This window comes from Salmo salar, chromosome ssa09 (genome assembly GCF_905237065.1).
Source record: "Salmo salar chromosome ssa09, Ssal_v3.1, whole genome shotgun sequence".
NCBI lineage: Eukaryota > Metazoa > Chordata > Actinopteri > Salmoniformes > Salmonidae > Salmo > Salmo salar.
The window spans coordinates 105,760,736-105,780,941 of NC_059450.1; the positions used below are offsets into that span (position 1 = coordinate 105,760,736).

At 40.0% G+C, this 20,206-nt stretch overlaps 1 protein-coding gene across 12 annotated transcripts in view; it reads left to right on the forward strand.

The window, feature by feature from the left end:
• Window positions 1–1,839: 1,839 nt before the first annotated feature.
• The window catches only part of brca2 (BRCA2 DNA repair associated), a 42,840-nt gene continuing 24,473 nt past the window's right edge, over window positions 1,840–20,206 (forward strand). For 2 of the 12 annotated variants that reach the window (XM_014213428.2, XM_014213431.2), the window contains exons 1-10: window positions 2,831–3,519; window positions 12,261–12,335; window positions 12,463–12,711; window positions 18,138–18,198; window positions 18,366–18,415; window positions 18,516–18,544; window positions 18,627–18,753; window positions 18,842–18,903; window positions 19,134–19,224; window positions 19,341–20,114. In XM_014213428.2, the coding sequence (XP_014068903.2) occupies window positions 12,302–12,335; window positions 12,463–12,711; window positions 18,138–18,198; window positions 18,366–18,415; window positions 18,516–18,544; window positions 18,627–18,753; window positions 18,842–18,903; window positions 19,134–19,224; window positions 19,341–20,114 (1,477 nt within the window). In that variant the 5' untranslated portion in view covers window positions 2,831–3,519; window positions 12,261–12,301. The other 10 variants (XM_014213420.2, XM_014213423.2, XM_014213419.2 and 7 more) reach the window with 10 other exon arrangements.

Here is a 20,206-nt window from a genome sequence, read left to right on the forward strand (position 1 = left end):
CATAACAATTATTTTAAGAATTATAGATACAGACCTCCTCTATGCACTCGATATGTCCGATTTTAAAATAGCTTTTTGGTGAAAGCACATTTTGCAATATTCTAAGTATATAGCCCAGGCATCACGGGCTCGCTATTTAGACATCCGGCAAGTTTAGCACTCACCATAATCATATTTACTATTATAAAAATGTCATTACCTTTTGTTGTCTTCGTCAGAATGCACACCCAGGACGTCTACTTCAATAACAAATGTTGGTTTGGTCCAAAATAATCCATCGTTATATCCGAATAGCGGCGTTTTGTTCGTGCGTTCCAGACACTATCCGAAATAGTAAAGAAGTGTCGCGCGCTTGGCGCAATTCCTGACAATAAAATTCAAAGTATTCAATTGCCGTACGTCGAAGCATGTCAACCGCTGTTTAAAATCAATTTTTACGTCATTTTTCTCGTAGAAAAGCGGTAAAATTCCGACAGGGAATCTCCTTTTCGGCAAACAGAGGAAAAAATCCCAAAGGCGGGGGCGGTCGGGGTCACGCGCATAAGCTAGTGTCTCTTGATGGGCCACTTGAGAAAGGCGATAATGTGTTTCAGCCTGGGGCTGGAATGACGACATTCTCTTTTTTCCCGGGCTATGAGAGCCTATGGACGACGTGGGAAGTGTCACGTTAGAGCAGAGATCCTTAGTAAATGATAGAGATGGCAAAGAAGTTCCAGAAATGGTCAGACAGGCCACTTCCTGTAAAGGAATCTCTCAGGTTTTGACCTGCCATTTGAGTTCTGTTATACTCACAGACACCATTCAAACAGTTTTAGAAAATTTAGGGTGTTTTCTATCCATATGTAATAAGTATATGCATATTCTAGTTACTGAGTAGGAGTGGTAACCAGATTAAATCGGGTATGTTTTTTATCCAGCCGTGTCAATGCTGCCCCCTAGCCCTAACAGGTTTTAAGGACAAGTGTATCTTTAAAATGGTGTAAAATAGTCGTATGTTTGAGAAATTTGAATTATGAGATTTTGTTGTTTTGAATTTTCCGCCCTGATATTTCACTGGCTGTGTCCCGCAGGTAGCGTCCCACGTAGCCCATAGAAGTTAAGCTAGAAATACCATTCCAATTTCAAGAATTCCGCAAAGGTCTAGATCGAGTTGTTTGTATAGAATTTTTGATATCTGTTATACTTTTTCCGTTATTCACCTTCTTGTCGTATTTCTGTCCTCCATCCGCTTTATTGGATTTCTCAAGATACTAAAGTGCCCCATTGTGACATCATCACTGACATTCTCTGTAAGTGAAATCAAGCCACTTTTGACACAAATCAGCTAATAACTCCACTTTGCAATCACCTAGACAAAATGTGTCAGGTTTTCCAGCTTCGTCTACTTCTCTGCTACTCACATCTGGAGTTTGGAGAAAAAACAATATTCGCATCAAAAGTTACAGCAGTTTAAGTAACAGCACCAACATCATTTTCTGTAACATTTTGGCAAACAGTGTCCATTTTGACCAATACTGCAACAAGTTAAAACTACTTTAGACATTGGCTCAAATCTAGGTTTTGCCTTTAGATTTCAAGAAAATTAACAGCTAAGGAAAAAAAAAATGCTGTTTTATTTATTTTACCTTTATTTAACTAGGCATGTCAGAACACATTAAGAACACATTCTTAATTACAATGACGGCCACCCGGACTATAGTGGGCCAAGTTAAGTCAAAGACAGTGGTTAAATGTTCTGACTATATTTATTTCGTTCAAGTATCTCAGTTTTTAGCCCACCCAGTTGGTGGCGACAATACATCTTTCTGGGTGTAGTCGGCCAATAATATCTTGAAGAAGAAGCAGCATGTTCTGACTAGAGGTGAGGCGCCTAGGACATTGTACAATTAGCTCATCATTAGTTCTGGTTGGCAAGCATGTGAATGGCACAGATAGAACAACGAGACAGATATTTCACTGGATGTATAAATATGAAGCATCCGCTTGGCGTTTCCACCAAGTATGGTAGTGAAAGGAGGCCCAGCGGCCAGCAGTGGGAGAAGATGGATTTTGGCCTACATTCTGCAAATGTCATAGATGAAACATTTGATATCAATAGTTTTCTGTTCACAAAACTAGAATATGTTATGAACAGAGTTGACTAAGTTTTGTACACTTTAGCCTTTAACTTTTGCCAAGTTTTTACAAATTGCGTTATTTAGGAGTGCAAAGGCGAATTGAATTATTGAACACGCGCATTTCACAGACTAGGTGTTCCCTAACGGAAATATGCAGATGTCTGCTAGAACGGGGCAATAAAATCCGCGAGATCTTATTGGCCCGTTCGTGCTTGCCTTTGCCCACCTCCTTGATTGTTCTGCCCACGAGGACTCATTTGTTCCCATTGGAAACGACAGGCTGTGGTCTATCTTGGTTTAGTTATACAACATATTTGTTAATGTGTCGTTATATTGTTGTAAGTATTTTGAAGCGAATGAAAGATTGACGTGTAGGGTCACTGAGGTTGGACTGGATTTTGGGGATGGGCCTATTTGAAGAGTAGGGCTTTTTTTATTTTCTCAGAAGTACTGAGTTAGGTAGGAGGATTTGGAAATGTGTCGCTAATAGGTGTCGGCATGCACCTTAAACGTATGTTTGCGGACCGTCATTGCACCATAGAAAATGAAGGTTCTCACTGATACAGTCTGACAAACATGTTACGCTACCTTATTAAGCAGTCAAAGGAAGTCATAGCTATCGGTCTGTTTTCTGTGTAAGGACTGCTAGCTACAGTGCACACTCCTGTTGACCCCTGCTGTGAGACGGAGAACAAGACACGTGTTATGTAACGTTCATGTTTTTCTATCTCTTGCACCTAGCGTAGCTTGCTAGCTGTCTATCACTTTTTATCCGTGTTGGTTTGTTGTTAGCTATCTAGCTAGTTAACGTTAATGTCTTTATGTAACGTTACCAAGCTAGTTAAATCTTCATATCGTTAACTTTTCAGCTTACTAACGTTAACTATCTAGCTAAATATGGACTAACAGTGGTAACTCGTTATCTGCTGTTAGCTATCTTGCTAGTTAACGTTATATGTCTTTATGTAACGTTACCAAGCTGGTTAAATCTTCATATCGTTAACTTGTCAGCTTACTAACGTTAGCTTCGTTAACTTGTCAGCTTACTAACGTTAGCTATCTAGCTAAATATGAACTAGCAGTTAGTGGTAACAACTCACTGTGACAACTTTCAGGTAGCTACTAAGCTAGGTGCGTTTAGCAACGCTAGTATTTAACTTACAAACTAGAGTTGTTGGGAATTTCCTTGCAAACCCCCCCCTTCAAAAAGTCCCCCACAATTTCTTGCTTTTTTTGTGCAGTTATGGCGTACTTGCAGGACTGTTATTTTGGCATGAGGTAAGCGGAGAGGAAGTGGGTCTACAACTGACCCATGTTTGGAAAGTTTAATTCATGTTCTATTATATTCTTTTTCTAAATTTCCCCCCCATCATAAGGACCAACCGTACGGACAATCGGCAGAGTAAGTTGAAACTACATTTTATTTAACTAATGGCTTCCGGCTATGGAACGCCGTTGGGGTATTTGCGTGTAAAACAATATACACGTCAAAAAACATATACACGTCAAAACACTATTTGACTCGTCAAATAAACGTTTAATTTGACACGTCAAATAACACAATTCTATTATAGAATGTTGTGTGTACTGAATTTGCACGTGCAAGCCAAGCGCCACCACTACGATCAGTAACACTGTCAAAGATGTAGAAAAAAATACGTCTGCAAACAAGTACACCAGCCACGAACGATGTGTTTACCATACCGCGTTGGTAATAAGTCATTATTTGTTCGACCGAATGGGATAACGTCTGTGTGAGCATTTGAAATAAGATCAATATCAAACGAACATGATCAATGTTTGCAAGTATATTTGATAAGGATGTTATTAGCAACTTCTGGGGTAGCTAGCTTTAGCTTGGTAAGTTAGCCACAATAGTGGAATTTGCTTTTCGCCTTCAAAATAAGTCCCTTTTTGAAAGTGACGCAGAAGGTTACAATTGGTGGAATCATGCCATATTTAGACAAAACAATGTTAAACAAGGTTGGAATGTGGAGCAATGAAATGGGGTATCAGTCTTAGGTGACACCCACAGAACACAACTGAAGAGTTGACGCAAATATTAGCATCATAGCTCTTATAAAATTAAAGGTTCAATAAAATAAGAAGTAAAACATACAACAAAAAATGCAGGACTTTGACTGTGGGAAATTACCTCCCCAGTCAGCGTATTGACATTCATATTGCACTGTATGGCCTTGCCCCCTCAGAGTAATCAGACTCCAAAGCATCCACATTGTATTATTTTTCCTCTGGAATAGTGTTCAATACACATAGTAGGTTGACTGGTACAATACATGTGGCTCAATTCAGTGGTTTCAGAGTCCCGCAATAATAACTACAACGTTAATGTTCTCTGGTTGTCACTGAATAGACTGATAACCCATGTCATTGATCCACAATCCATAGGTAAGCCTGTACAGTGAAATAAGTATGCCCCCAATTGAATTTGAAAGTCTAAATCATCCAGTGTGATTTCAACAGATTGTCAAATTGTGTTGTTTAATTTATAACATTCCAACCTCGTTTAGCACGATCTTTTCCGTTATGGCATGATACCACTATTTGTATTCATTTATATCACTTTTAATGAGACTTATTTTGAAGCGAACTGCAAATTCCACTATTGTGGCTAGCTTCACATAGGTGGGTCCGACCACCATTAATCAAATAAGAAATGTCTTATTAATTAGGGGTATTTTAGATGACACCCAGCTAGATAGTTAGCAAACTATAGCTACTGAAACAGATGTCGTTTTGCTATGTTTTTGGGGAAGAACATTGTTTGCATCCATCAGCTAGCTAGCTTTTTTTTATGACCAGCACTGTCCAGAGTTTGGGAAGTGTGTCTGCGGTCTTGCGGCAGGTGCAAGAGACAACTTTACCAGCATCATAGCATTCGTATCGTGAATCGTTGTGACAATTGAAATACGAGTGATGGTGTAATCAGGGGCGAAAATCTGATATCAACTTTGGAGGGGACAATTACATGACATTTTCTCAAGAGCAATTCCCGAGGGGGACACCAAAAGTAGTGCTGTAACACATAGCCTACATTGTAATAGGGTAAATGTATATTGAGGAACCAAATAAATAAGGTGTTTGCCGTACTCCTAACTACCGGTACCCAAAACTACACAACTAATCACAACAGCAATACCATTGCCTTTAACAAATCTTAGTTCAGTCACCAGTTTAAGTTGAGAGTGGGGATATCCATGGCATTTTCCAATTATGTTCCTATTTTACAAGTCAAAAAAATTGAGAACCTTTCATAATGTTGCCAAACAAAGACTCAACAAACTTACCTGAGACTCCCTGTCTCTGCCAGTCTGTCCCTGCATATCTGTCCCCAACTCTGCTGTCTGTGTGCCATCTGTTGCCTGCTCTGCCTAATGACATCATTGTGAAACATTTCCATTAGAATTTCATTTCTTTCTTATGAACATTTTATCAACTAGTCTTTGAGATATTAGGCTACTAGGGTTCTTACTTTGCGTTTTGGTGTACTGAAAAATACTCTGATGTCCGTCTTATTTTTCTGCCATTTTTCTACCTGGCTGGCTGGCTACACACACACACACACAGTGTGTAGGTTATTTACAGTAGGAGATGGGCTTCTATCATCTTAACTTTTATCATTCTATTTGGGCTTCGATCTAAAAGGTAGCTAGCAAATGTGAAACGGATTAAAATGACAAGAGTTGACAGCTGTATGAGTTCACCATTTACACAGCATATGCTGCAACCTTTTGTAATTTTAATAGTTTGTTTCATATTGGCTGGCTTCCAACAATAGCTGAATTTGCAAAGCTAGCGAGCACCAATTCCGTTTCAGTGGTGTTTGCTATAATCTTTGCTACCCGGGTTAAATAAAGGTGAAATAAAATAAATAAAAGTTCCCTTGCGACAATTTAGCTTTTGCAACGAGACCATTAAATATATTTAAGACAATGGTAGAAGAGAGTGTAGTTCAGTTTGGACTCCAGTTTATCGCTAACCTTATCACAGGGACTTTGAAGCACTAACTTACATCATCTGCATGCTGATCTTGGAATAAATTGACGATAGCAAAGATTCCATCTTTGACGAGGCCACATAAATGGAATAGGTACTAGCTAGCTTAATAGTTAATATTTGCGCGCTAGTCCTGCATATTCAGCTAGTGTGTGTGCGCGATTGACTGGATTAACCTCACGTCAGTTACGTTCATTGAGTGCCTTTCAGACAGTGGATACCACCCCTCTGTTACCTTGCCAACTAAGGAACTGGCAGTGGATCAAACCATTGTGAGGCAAAGGGTGGGGGGGTCGCAATCTTTTGAAACTTAGAAACGCGCTATTAAGTGTCTATAATCAGCACAATTGCTTTCATTGCGTATTATTAATATTATTTCAATTACATAGTTATGTTTCAGTGATATATTGGGGGGGACAAATCATATTTTTCCCAGGATGGGGGGGTCGTGTCCCCCCCGGGATTTCTGCCCCTGGGTGTAATGAATGTATAACAACTAAGTAAAACATTTATGAATGTGTTAAATTATGTGACGTACAGTCATATTCAGGTCCTGATTAGTCAACAAGCTTATATGACGACTCAAATAGTGTTATTTGATGTCAATGTTTTAATATTAGCGTTTCTCAAAGTATCTATCAGTTAGCTAATGTTAGCAAGCTAACTACCTGAGTGCTTGCCTTGTAAACATCATGCAGCGAGGTAGCCAGCAAACCAACCTGGTCTCAGCATTTCATATGATTCTGTACGTAAATCTGAGACATCATGCTAAATGACCTGTTACATTTCATATGGAATGTATTATTTTGTGAATGTTTATCACAATTCGTATTATGTTCCAAATTTGCAAAATGTACAATATGTTGTACGTTTGCAAAACATATATGTTACAAATTCTAGCTAGGTGGCTAAGGTTAGCTAGAGATAAGGGTTAGCTAACATACTAAGTAGTTGCAAAGTATCTAAAAAGTAGCTAATAAAATGCTAAAGTTGTCTGATGAGATTCTAACTTGCAAGACGTTACCGTTATATGCCCACCTACCCACCCCGACCAACCACCCAGTAACCATTTGTCTTATGTTACATTTGGTATGGTTGTATTTGGTATGGTTACATATCAAACTAATTTGAGTGTCCCGGATTTACATTTACTATGTTACGTCTCGTCTATCAGGCTGAGCTAACAGCTGGCTTGCCACAGAGTGCATTCAGAAAGTATTCAGACCCCTTGACTTATTCCACATTTTATGTTACAGCCTTATTCTAAAATGGATTAAATAGTCCCCCCCCCCCAAAAATCACATTTACACAAGTATTCAGACCCTTTACTAAGTACTTTGTTGAAGCACCTTCTGGCAGCGATTACAGCCTTGAGTTTTCTTGGGTATGATACTACAAGCTTGGCACACCTGAACTTTGGGAGTTTCTACAGATCCGCAGATCCTCTGTCAGGTTGGATGGGGAGTGTCGCTGCTCAGCTATTTTCAGGTCTCTCCAGAGATGTTAGAATGGGTTCAAGTCTGGGCTCTGGTTGGGCCACCCAAGGACATTGAGACTTGTCCTGAAGCCACTTCTGCATTGTCTTGGCTGTATGCTTAGGGTCGTTGTCCTGTTGGAAGATGAACCCTTGCCCCAGTCTGTGGTCCTGAGCGCTCTGGAGCAGGTTTTCATTAAGGACCTCTGTACTTTGCTCTGTTGATCCTGACTAGTCTCCTAATCCATGCAGCAGAAAAACATCCCCATAGCATGATGCTGCCACCACCATGCTTCACCATAGGAATGGTGCCAGGTTTCTTCGACGTGACGCTTGGCATTCAGGCCGAAGAGCTCAATCTTGGTTTCATCAGACCAGAGAATCTTGTTTCTCTTGGTCTGAGGGTCCTTTAGGTGCCTTTTGGCAAACTCCAAGCAGGCTGTCATGTGCATTTTACTGACAAATGGTTTCCATCTGGCCTCTCTACCATAAAGGCCTGATTGGTGGGGTGCTGCGGAGATGGTTGACTTTCTGGAAGGTTCTCCAATCTCCACAGAGAAACTCTGGTCACATGTTTTGTTCAATCAAGTTCATATTTACATCAAAAACCAGCCTTTTACATTAGCATGTGATGTTGAGAACTAGCATACCCACCGAAAACTTCCGGTGAATTTACTAAATTACTCACGATAAACGTTGACAGAATACATAAGTTATTTTAAGAATTATAGATACAGAACTCCTTTATGCAATCGCTATGTGTGATTTTTAAAATAACTTTTCGACGAAAGCACATTTTGCAATATTCTGATTCTGAGTACATAGCTCGGCCATCACGGCTAGCTAATTTGACACCCACCAAGTTTGGGGGTCACTAAACTCAGAATTACTATTAGAAAAATTGGAGTACCTTTGGTGTTCTTCGTCAGAATGCACTCCCAGGACTTCTACTTCAACAACAAATGTTGTTTTGGTTCCAAATAATCCATAGTTATATCTAAATACCGCTGTTTTGTTCATGCATTCAGGTAACCATCCAAAGGGTGACGCGCGAGTGCATTTCGTGACAAAATATGTCCAAATATTCCATTACCGTACTTAGAAGCATGTCAAACGCTGTTTAAAATCAATTTTTATGCTACTTTTCTCGTAAAATAGCGATAATATTCCAACCGGGCAACGTTGTATTCATTCAAAGGTTGAAAGAAAAAAATTTAGAATTCTCGTGACCGCGCATCTGTCTCACTGTCCCCAGGCTGACCACTTACAAATTCTCCTGCTGTTCTTTGCCCAGAGACAGCAGACACCCCATTCCACTTTCTGGCGGCTTTAGAGAGCCAATGGAAGCCTTAGAAAGTGTCACGTTACAGCACAGATGCTGTAATGTCGATAGAGATGCAACAGAAGGACGACAAATTGTCAGACAGGGCACTTCCTGTATGGAATCTTCTCAGGTTTTGGCCTGCCATATGAGTTCTGTTATACTCACAGACACCATTCAAACAGTTTTAGAAGCTTTAGAGTGTTTTCTATCCAAATCTACTAATTATATGCATATTCTATTTTCTGGACAGGAGTAGTAACCAGATCTATTGGCTTGTAACCGACCTCAATTGGCTTGAGGTCGGGTGATTGTGGAGAACAGGTCATCTGATGCAGCACTCCATCACTCTCCTTCTTGGTCAAGTAGCTCTTACACAGCCTGGAGTCAAATGATAGTCCCGCTAAACGCAACCCAAATGGGATTACGTATTTCTGCAGAATGCTATGGTAGCAGGGCTGGGCGATATGGACCAAAAGTCATATCCCGATATATTTAGGCTGAATATCGATATAAGATATATATCCCAATATTTTCTCGCAAAGTGAGAGCAAATGTTCAGTCAAAGTCAGATATGACATGTCTCAAGTAGTTTTATTGAAACCGGCTATTTCAGTGAACAATTGAAAAATCAAACAAATAAATAATAAACAGGGCTCTTCACCTGGTTCAGATTAAATGCTCAGCTGTTCAAATAACAATAACATGTAAACATAAACACTGTATAACAACGGGAGTACCTTTTTTGAAATCAAAGCTCCATAAGGTGCACATTTAAATAAATAAAAATATCTTAAACAAAAATAGCCTATAAAATAGGCCTATCTTTTTCTGAAGTAAATATTATATATATTTATGAGAAAAGTCAACATTTTTTTAGTTTGACAACTTTAAATGGCTTATTAAAATAAAATTACAGATTTCTTCTCCTTTCTAACAAATCCACAGATGCAAATAACGAACATTACAAAATAATAAAATATGACAAACCCTAGTAAGGGCAGCAATTATATATAAATGAAGAACAAAATAAAGTGCTCAGTTTGAGAATGTTTTTTAAACATCAGCCTGAGATTACCATTTGCTTTTTGTTAACTCAATTTCTTATATGAACACCTTCAACCAGTTGCACAAGAAACAGACTATCAACTCAATAAACATTTTCCCCCTCTTTTTTTACTTTGATAAACAGTAATGCTGTCTTGAGGTAGACATTAGAAGACAAGCGTGTCCTCCTTCGTTTAAAGATTTTGTGCGAGAAACACCAACCAACGCAAAATGGGTCACGTTAGTGAGCCGGTCAGCAAGGCTCTGCCTGACTTCAGTGTACATTTGTGGCAGTGCTTCTCGTGCAAAGTAGTTGCGACTGGGAAGCTCATATCTCGGGTCCATAGTTTTCAGTAGCTTTTTGAATCCGACTTGTTCCACAGTTGCGACAGGGACCATATCTTTAGCAATGTGATAGGACACCGCTGTAGTTATAGTACACCACTTGCCAATTTTCTTTTCATAAGGCACACTGCGGGAAAATGAAGTTTGCAGTGAGCTTTGTTTCGGAGCTGGAGCTTTTTCGGGTTGTCGACTGCTTGCGGCTGGGGCTTCTGCAGCGCGCAGTTTCACACACTCTTCGTATTGCAGTTTGTGCCACTGTTTTAGGTGGTGAAAAAGATTTGTAGTGCTTCCACCCCTGGCTGTAACTTTTTTATGGCACTGCCTACATATAACGTGATTTTGTTGCTCATCTGATACTTTGAATCCGAACCATCTCCAAATTACTGAGCCAATGCTTTTTCTTTTACTAACCAATTCCTCCTCAAAACGCTCCGCAGACGCTGTTGCTTCCTCCATGTTTGTTGAAGTGTCTGTTCCTGCCCCTCCCCCCTCTGTGCATGAAAGAGGAGGGGCGGGGAGCAGCGCAGAGAGCTCCGGGTCTGCAGCTTGCTTGGAGCAAGGATCAAAGCGCAAATTTGAACTATATCGATATATGCGAAATGGTCTAATTTCATATCACATTTAAAATATATCGATATATTTTTTATATCGATATATCGCCCAGCCCTATATGGTAGCCATGCTGGTTAAGTGTGCCTTGAATTCTAAATAAATCACTGACAATGTCACCAGCAAAGCACCATCAGACCACCTCCAGGCTTCACGGTGGGAACCACACATGCAGAGATCATCCATTCACCTACCCTGCGTCACAGGCACGGCGGTTGGAACCAAAAATCTCAAATTTGGACTCAACAGACCTAAGCACAGATTTCCACCGGTCTAATGTTCATTGCTTGTGTTTCTTGACCCAAGCAACTCTCTTATTGCTGTCCTTTAATAGTGGTTTCTTTGCAGCAATATTACCGTGAAGGCCTGTTCCACGCAGTCTCCTCTGAACAGTTGATGTTGATATGTGTCTTTTTTACTTGAGCTCTGAAGTGTTTATTTGGGCTGCAATTTCTGAGGCTGGTAAATATTGAACTTATCCTCTATAGCAGAGGTCTCTCTGGGTCTTCCTGTCCTGTGGCGGTCCTCATGAGAGCCAGTTTGATCATAGCGCTTGATGGTTTTGGGACTGCACTTGAAGAAACTGTCAGTTCTTGAAATGTTCTGCCTTGACTGACCTTAATATCTTCAAGTAATGATGGACTGTCGTTTCGCTTTGCTTATTTGAGCTGTTTTTGCCATAATATGGCTTTGGTCTTTTACCAAATGGGGCTATCTTCTGTATTCCACCTCTACCTTGTCACAACACAACTGATTGGCTCAAATGCATTAAGGAAACAAATTCCACAAATTTACTTTAATCAAGGCACACCTGTTAATTGAGATGCATTCCAGGTGACTACCTCATGAAGCTGTTGAGAGAATGCCAAGAGTGCGCAAAGCTATCAAGGCAAAGGGTGGCTACTTTGAAGAATGTCAAATATAAAATATATTTGGATTTGTTTAACACTTTTTTTGGTTACTACATGATTCCATATGTTAGTTGATGTTTTCACTTTTATGTAAAATGTAAGAAATAAAATAAATACCTGGAATGAGTAGGTGTGTCAACTTTTCACTGGCACTGTATGTACATAAGGTCTTTGTTTTTTTATTAATGTGCAAAAATGTCTAAACTTGTTTTCGCTTTGTCATTATGAGGTAGTGTGTTTAGATTGCTGAAACATTTTAATTTATTCACGTTTAGAATAAGGCTGTAAAATAACTGTGGAAAGTCAAAGGGTCTGAATAGTTTGCAACTGCACTGTAGGTTTGCCAGTCGTGAATGCTGCATATAGACTAGCTATTTGCTTATCTAGCTAAGTAAACTTTAATAATCGACTCGTTTCAGGCATACCACAGATGACCTAAGACACGGACATAAGGAGAAACATGTTTGACGCTTTCAAGGATCAAATATGGGAAGGTAGCTAGCCATGTTTTTAACTTTGCATCTCCTTTTCTCATTATAATCATATTGTTGTACCTGCTAGCAATGATATTGTCATATAATTTATACTGACTCATCTCTATTTTATATCCTCTCAATGAAGAGTTGGGACCTCTGAACCCAAACTGGTTTGAGGAACTCACTGCTAAAGCTTCCAGTTGGGATTGGGGTGATACAGAGAAAGAGAATCCCATCACTGCAATATCTTGTGGACAAGATGGCAGTTTCAAAACACCATTGGGGAAATGTCCCCTTGATGGTGATATGTTCTCTACCCCGAAGATTTTCAGGCAGAGAAGACCACAGTCACCTGAGACACTGACAGAAGATGCACTTTTCTTTCCTGATCAAGGTAGAGAAATATTCTGTTTGCACTGTTAAAATAAACTATTCTAAATGTCATCATTGACCTACCCTAGCCCAAAATGTACTCTTAAGGATTGTTGGCAAGCCTACTCCTTTCACATCCAAGGACCTATACTACTGTTCAAAAGTTTGGGATCACTTAGAAATGTCCTTGTTCTTTAATTTTAAAGAAAAGCATAACAATTTTGTCCATTTTAAAATAACATCATATTGATCATAAATACAGTGTAGACATTGTTAAAGTTGTAAATGACTATTATAGCTAGAAACAGCTTTTTAAATGTATATTTTTTTATGGAATATCAAAATACACGTACAGAGGCCCATTATCAGCAACCATCACTCCTGTGTTCCAATGGCACGTTGTGTTAGCTAATCCAAGTTGATCATTTTAAAAGGCTAATTGATCATTATAAAACCCTTTTGCAATTATGTTAGCACAGCTGAAACTGTTGTCCTGATTAAACAAGCAATAAAACTGGCCTTTAGACGAGTTGAGTATCTCGAGCATCAACATTTGTGGGTACGATTACAGGCTCAAATTGGCCAGAAACAAAGAACTTTCTTCTTGAACTCGTCAGTCTATTCTTGTTCTGAGAAATAAAGGCTATTCCATGCGGGAAATTGACAAGAAACTGAAGATCTCGTACAACGCTGTGTACTACCTTCACAGAACAGCGCAAACAGGCTCTAACCAGAATAGAAAGAGTGGGAGGCCCTGGTGCACAACTGAGCAAGAGGACAAGTACAGTGGCCGAAAAAAGTATTTGATCCCCTGCTAATTTTGTACGTTTGCCCACTGACAAAGAAAGGACCAGTCTATCATTTTAATGGTAGGTTTATTTGAACAATGAGAGACAGAATAACAACAAAAATATCCAGAAAAATGCATGTCAAAAATGTTATAAATTGATTTGCATTTTAATGAGGGAAATAAGTATTTGACCCCCTCTCAATCAGAAAGATTTCTGGCTCCCAGGTGTCTTTTATACAGGTAACGAGCTGAGATTAGGAGCACACTCTTAAAGGGAGTGCTCCTAACCACAGCTTGTTACCTGTAAAAAAGACACCTGTCCACAGAAGCAATCAATCAGATTCCAAACTCTCCACCATGGCCAAGACCAAAGAGCTCTCCAAGGATGTCAGGGACAAGATTGTAGACCTACACAAGGCTGGAATGGGCTACAAGACCATCGCCAAGCGGCTTGGTGAGAAAGTGACAACATTTGGTGCGATTATTCGCAAATGGAAGAAATACAAAAGAACTGTCAATATCCCTCGGCCTGGGGCTGCAATGATGGAGTTGCAATGATCATGAGAACGGTGAGGAATCAGCCCAGAACTACACGGGAGGATCTTGTCAATGATCTCAAAGCAGCTGGGACCATAGTCACCAAGAAAACAATTGGTAACACACTACGCCGTGAAGGACTGAAATCCTGCAGCGCCCGCAAGGTCCCCCTGCTCAAGAATACATATACAGGCCCGTCTGAAGTTTTCCAATGAACATCTGAATGATTCAGAGGACAACTGGATGAAAGTGTTGTGGTCAGATGAAACCAAAATGGAGCTCTTTGACATCAACTCAACTCGCCGTGTTTGGAGGAGGAGGAATGCTGCCTATGACCCCAAGAACACCATCTCCACCGTCAAACATGGAGGTGGAAACATTATGCTTTGGGGGTGTTTTTCTGCTAAGGGGACAGGACATCTTCACCGCATCAAAGGGACGATGGACGGGGCCATGTACTGTCAAATCTTGGGTGAAAACCTCCTTCCCTCAGCCAGGTCATTGAAAATGGGTCGTGGATGGGCATTCCAGCATGACAATGACCCAAAACACACGGCCAAGGCAATAAAGGAGTGGCTCAAGAAGAAGCACATTAAGGTCCTGGAGTGGCCTAGCCAGTCTCCAGACCTTAATCCCATAGAAAATCTGTGGAGGGAGCTGAAGGTTCGAGTTGCCAAACGTCAGCCTTGAAACCTTAATGACTTGGAGAAGATCTGCAAAGAGGAGTGGGACAAAATCCCTCCTGAGATGTGTGCAAACCTGGTGGCCAACTACAAGAAACGTCTGACCTCTGTGATTGCCAACAAGGGTTTTGCCACTAAGTACTATTTTGCAGAAGGGTCAAATACTTATTTCCCTCATTAAAATGCAAATCAATTTATAACATTTTTGACGTGTTTTTCTGGATATTTTTTTTGTTCTCTCTCACTGTTCAAATAAACCTACTATTAAAATTATAGACTGATCCTTTCTTTGTCAGTGGGCAAACATACAAAATCTGCAGGGGATCAAATACTTTTTTCCCCCCGCTGTACATTAGTGTGTCTTATTTGAGGAACAGACTACTCACAAGTCCTCAACTGGCAGCTTCATTAAATAGTACTCACAAAACATCAGTCTCAACATCAACAGTGAAGAGGACTTGTGAGGTGTCTGTTTCTCAAACTAAACACACTAATGTACTTGTCATCATGCTCAGTTGTGCACCGAGGCCTCCCACTCCTCTTTCTATTCTGGTTAGAGCCAGCTTGCGCTGTTCTGTGAAGGTAGTACACAGCGTTGTACGAGATCTTCAGTTTCAGAAGGTAGTTCTTTGTTTCTGACCATTTTGAGCCTGTAATCGAAACCACAAATGCTGATACTCCAGACACTCAACTAGTCTAAAGAGGGCCAGTTTTATTGCTTCTTTAATCGGAACAACAGTTTTCAGCTGTGCTAACATAATTGCAAAAAGGGTTTTCTAATGATCAATTCACCTTTCAAAATGATTAACTTTGATTAGCTAACACAACGTGCCATTGGAACACAGGACTGATGGTTGCTGATAATAGGCCTCTGTACGCCTATGTAGATATTCCATTAAAAAATCTGCCCTTTCCAGCTACAATAGTCATTTACAACATTAAGTGTCTACACTGTATTTCTGCTCAATTTGATATTTTCAATAGACAAAAAAATGTGCTTTTCTTTAAAAAACAGACATTTCTAAGTGATCCCACACTTTTGAATGGTAGTGTACATGGTATGTTCAGAGGTAAAATGGCTCTGGCAAACAAAACGGCCAAATACTCCATCTACAGTGCCTTGCAAAAGTATTCACCCCCCTTGGCATTTTTCATTTTTTGTTGCATTACAACCTGTAATTTAAATGAATTTTTATTTCATGTAATGGCATTACACAAAATAGTCCAAATTGGTGAAGTGAAATGAATATAACTTATTTAAAAAATAATAAACGGGAAGTGATGCATGCATATGTATTCACCCCTTTGCTTTGAAGCCCCTAAATACGATCTGGTGCAACCAATTTACCTTCAGAGGTCACAATTAGTTAGATTGCACACAGGTGGACTTTATTTAAGTGTCACATGATCTCAGTGTATATAGTTGAAGTCGGAAGTTTACATACACCTTAGCCAAATACATTTAAACTCAGTTTTTTTACAATTCCTGACATTTAATCCTAGTAAAAATTCCCTGTCTTAGGTCAGTTAGGATCACCACTTTATTTTAAGAATGTGAAATGTCAGAATAATAGTACAGTGATATCTTTCAGCTTTTATTTCTTTCATCACATTCCCAGTGGGTCAGAAGTTTACATACACTCAATTAGTATTTGGTAGCATTGCCTTTAAATTGTTGAACTTGGGTCAAATGTTTCAGGTAGCCTTCCACAAGCTTCCCACTATAAGTTGGGAGAATTTTGGCCCATTCCTCCTGACAGAGCTGGTGTAACTGAGTCAGGTTTGTAGGCCTCCTTGCTCGCACACACTTTTTCAGTTCTGTCCACACATTTTCTATAGGATTGAGGTCAGGGCTTTGTGATGGCCACTCCAATACCTTGACTTTGTTGTCCTTAAGCCATTTTGCCACAACTTTGGAAGTATGCTTGGGGTTGTTGTCCATTTGGAAGACCCATTTGCGACCAAGCTTTAACTTCCTGACTGTCTTGAGATGTTGCGTCAATATATCCACATGATTTCCCTTCCTCATGATTCCATCTATTTTGTGAAGTGCACCAGTCCCTCCTGCAGCAAAGCACCCCCACAACATGATGCTGCCACCCGCGTGCTTCACGGTTGGGATGGTGTTCTTTGGCTTGCAAGCCTCCCCCTTTTTCCTCCAAACATAACAATGGTCATTATGGCCAAACAGTTCTATTTTTGTTTCATCAGACCAGACCAGAGGACATTTCTCCAAAAAGTACGATCTTTGTCCCCATGTGCAGTTGCAAACCGTAGTCTGGCTTTTTTATGACGGTTTTGGATCAGTGGCTTCTTCCTTGCTGAGCTGCCTTTCAGGTTATGTCGATATAGGACTTGTTTTACTGTGGATATAGATACTTTTGTACCTGTTTCCTCCATTATCTTCACAAGGTCCTTTGCTGTTGTTCTGGGATTGATTTGCACTTTTCGCACCAAAGTACGTTCATCTCTAGGAGACAGAACGCGTCTCCTTCCTGAGCGGTATGATGGCTGCGTGGTCCCATGGTGTTTATACTTGCATACTATTGTTTGTACAGATGTTAGTGGTACCTTCAGGAGTTTGGAAATTGCTCCCAAGGATGAACCAGACTTGTGGAGGTCTACAATTTTTGTTCTTCTGAGGTCTTGGCTGATTTATTTTTTTTATTTTTCCATGATGTCAAGCAAAGAGGCACTGAGTTTGAAAGTTGGCCTTGAAATACAGTCACAGGTATACCTCCAATTGACTCAAATGATGTAAATTATCCTATTAGAAGCTTCTAAAGCCATGACATAATTTTCAGGTATTTTCCAAGCTGTTTAAAGGCACAGTCAACTTAGTGTATGTAAACTTCTGACCCACTGGAATTGTGATACAGTGAAATAATCTGTCTGTAAACAATTGTTGGGAAATTTCCTTGTGTCATGCACAAAGTAGATGTCCTAACTGAATTGCCAAAACTATAGTTTGTTAACAAGAAATTTGTGGAATCGTTGAAAGACGAGTTTTAATGACTCCAACCTAAGTGTATGTAAACTTCTGACTTCAACTGTAGCTCATTGGAACTGGTGGGCGCCTCTCTTCCGTAAAGCTTTAACATGGAAATATTCCTTTGTGGGAATCTTGTTAAAAAGGTGTAGTAATTTTACATTTTGTTTCATGAAAATAAATGGAAGTGAAGTTCCAAAGTTTCCAAATCCGTATTGCAATTGAGGATTGTTAACGTGTGGACAGAGCATTGGAACAGTTGTACAAATTCCTGCTCCGTCATAAGTTCTTTAACTGAGAACCCCTCTTTGGTGAACGAGTGCTAGGCCAACTGGTTAGAGGTAGGTCTAGCACTTGTTCACCAATCTCCTTTTTCCTGATGTTCTATGTTATACCTGATTACATGGCTGCGGAATGTGTGCACTGATATTTTCCATTTTGCTGCTCAGGAACCTCTGCAACAGTAAAAATGGACACAAGCCCATGCTTATTTGGAAAATCAATAGACCGGTAAGAATGTCTGTCTCTTTTGTGCTGATACGTTGGCTTTTCACAAATTTGCTAATCTAAAAGTATACGTTGCGTTGCCTGGATCCTGATATTCTGACCACCTGCTCAGAATGTAATGTCAGAACACCTGCTCTTGTGATGGTTGACATCAGTGGTTCTATTTTCAGCGAGACCCCCAGTAAATCCTATAGAAAAAGGCTGCATGGAGACATTTTTGGTAAGCTGACTGGTGACTTTTCAGTGTTGATCGATGTTGATATTTAATATATTGGTAATTATTGTTTTGATTTAAAATTTGCACAACTTTCTTTTTACAGGGCTGCTTGACACACCGAAACACTCTACGGTAGGTGCAGCTGTTCTTGGGGAAATCTTTTTAAAACCAAACTAGTGTTTTAAAAGTTCCATTACACATTTTTTAAATTAAGATCTTTTTATTTCCACAGGCACACTCTGCCAAACGTATATCAGAAAGTCTTGGTGCACAGTTAGACCCTGATATGTCCTGGACCAGTTCTCTCAATACACCTGTCATGTCGCCCACCATCATTTTGAGTAAGTATAATACTGTATGAATTTGTGGTTTTATTATAATGCGAGTTTTGCATTGGTTGTCTAAAATGGCATGTCCTCACCCTTGCAGCTAAAAGTGAGGAGCGTAGGCCTATGTGCCCAGTAAGAATTGCTACCGAAGAGCAGGTTATGGTGAGTATTCCATACAATCCCAGAAAAACTCATGGCAGGTTAAGCAAAAACAGATTTTTCTGGATGTCTAATGCTATTGATTTGCTTTAATTTTAAAAACTAAATTAGATAAATATTACAATATTGCTCCAGTACATTGGTGGCCCCTTGATTACACTTGGATACTCTACCCATGCTCAAGGCATTTGTGTATCAGACTTGTGGAGAAGGATTTGTCTGCTCTCATATAGTTTGTGCGAAAGCTTTTCCCCTCGGCCAAGGAGTCTGGAAGCACAATGCTGTCACCAGAACAGAATGATAGACCTCTCTGTCAACACAATGGTGAGTATTTGTTGAATGGTAATGGTTCTACAGTAGTAAATATTGTAGAAGTTACTCTGCACAATAACACTGTGTAACAGATGCAAGTACTGATTATTTCTCTGGTATACCAACAGGACTGGATTCCCACTTGCCTGGTGTGATTGACATCTCCCCTGGCTTTCAAGACACGTTACCTGGTGACAGTGGCAGCCATTGGAAACAGACTTTACCAGATGCTATTGAGGACGGAGAAATCCGCAGCACAATGGCCGGTGTTCTAGATGGAGCTGAGGATGTCCTCTCCATATTCTTCAGCAACAGAAGTTTGGCTTTACAAAGGGTGAAGACCAAGGAGAGAATCAAAAGGAAGCAAAGTGGCGCAACTAAGGAACACGTACCTACTTCTACAATGGAACATGACAAAGTATCCAGTGAGAGAGCAGGAGAATACCAACACACCAGGGAAACCTCTGAGGCTCTTGAGTCCAGGACTGACATGAAGTCTGGGGATTTGGCGACTTCTCAGTGGACTCCAATAAATGTACCTGACATTTCAGACTATGATATGGATTCATTTCACCATGAGGGGTCTTCCTTTACTAAACACATAATTCCACAAGATGGCATAAGTGAAACATTCTGTGACTTCACTGGAAGCCAGCAGCCAGATCGTGGCTCCTCTAAGCAGACTGTCCAGGTGGAGTCAGCCCTTTCTAGAAGAACATTACCATGCACCAGCCAGCCAGAGGGATCTCAATTGACAGGGTCTGTAGTCGAAAGCTCTCTAGAACACACCTTTCCCAGGAAAACAAGGACATTTGTTTACTGTGTCCAAAATCCACTTCTGTCAGTGCAAGATAAATATGTTACTCAGATGTTACCTGCATCACCTGGAACTGCTCCCAGGGGTAAGATTGTAATGTTTTTTAATCTCATTCCAATTATAGTATTGATTTCTTTTATTCAATGAAATGATTTCACTGATATATATATTGATGCA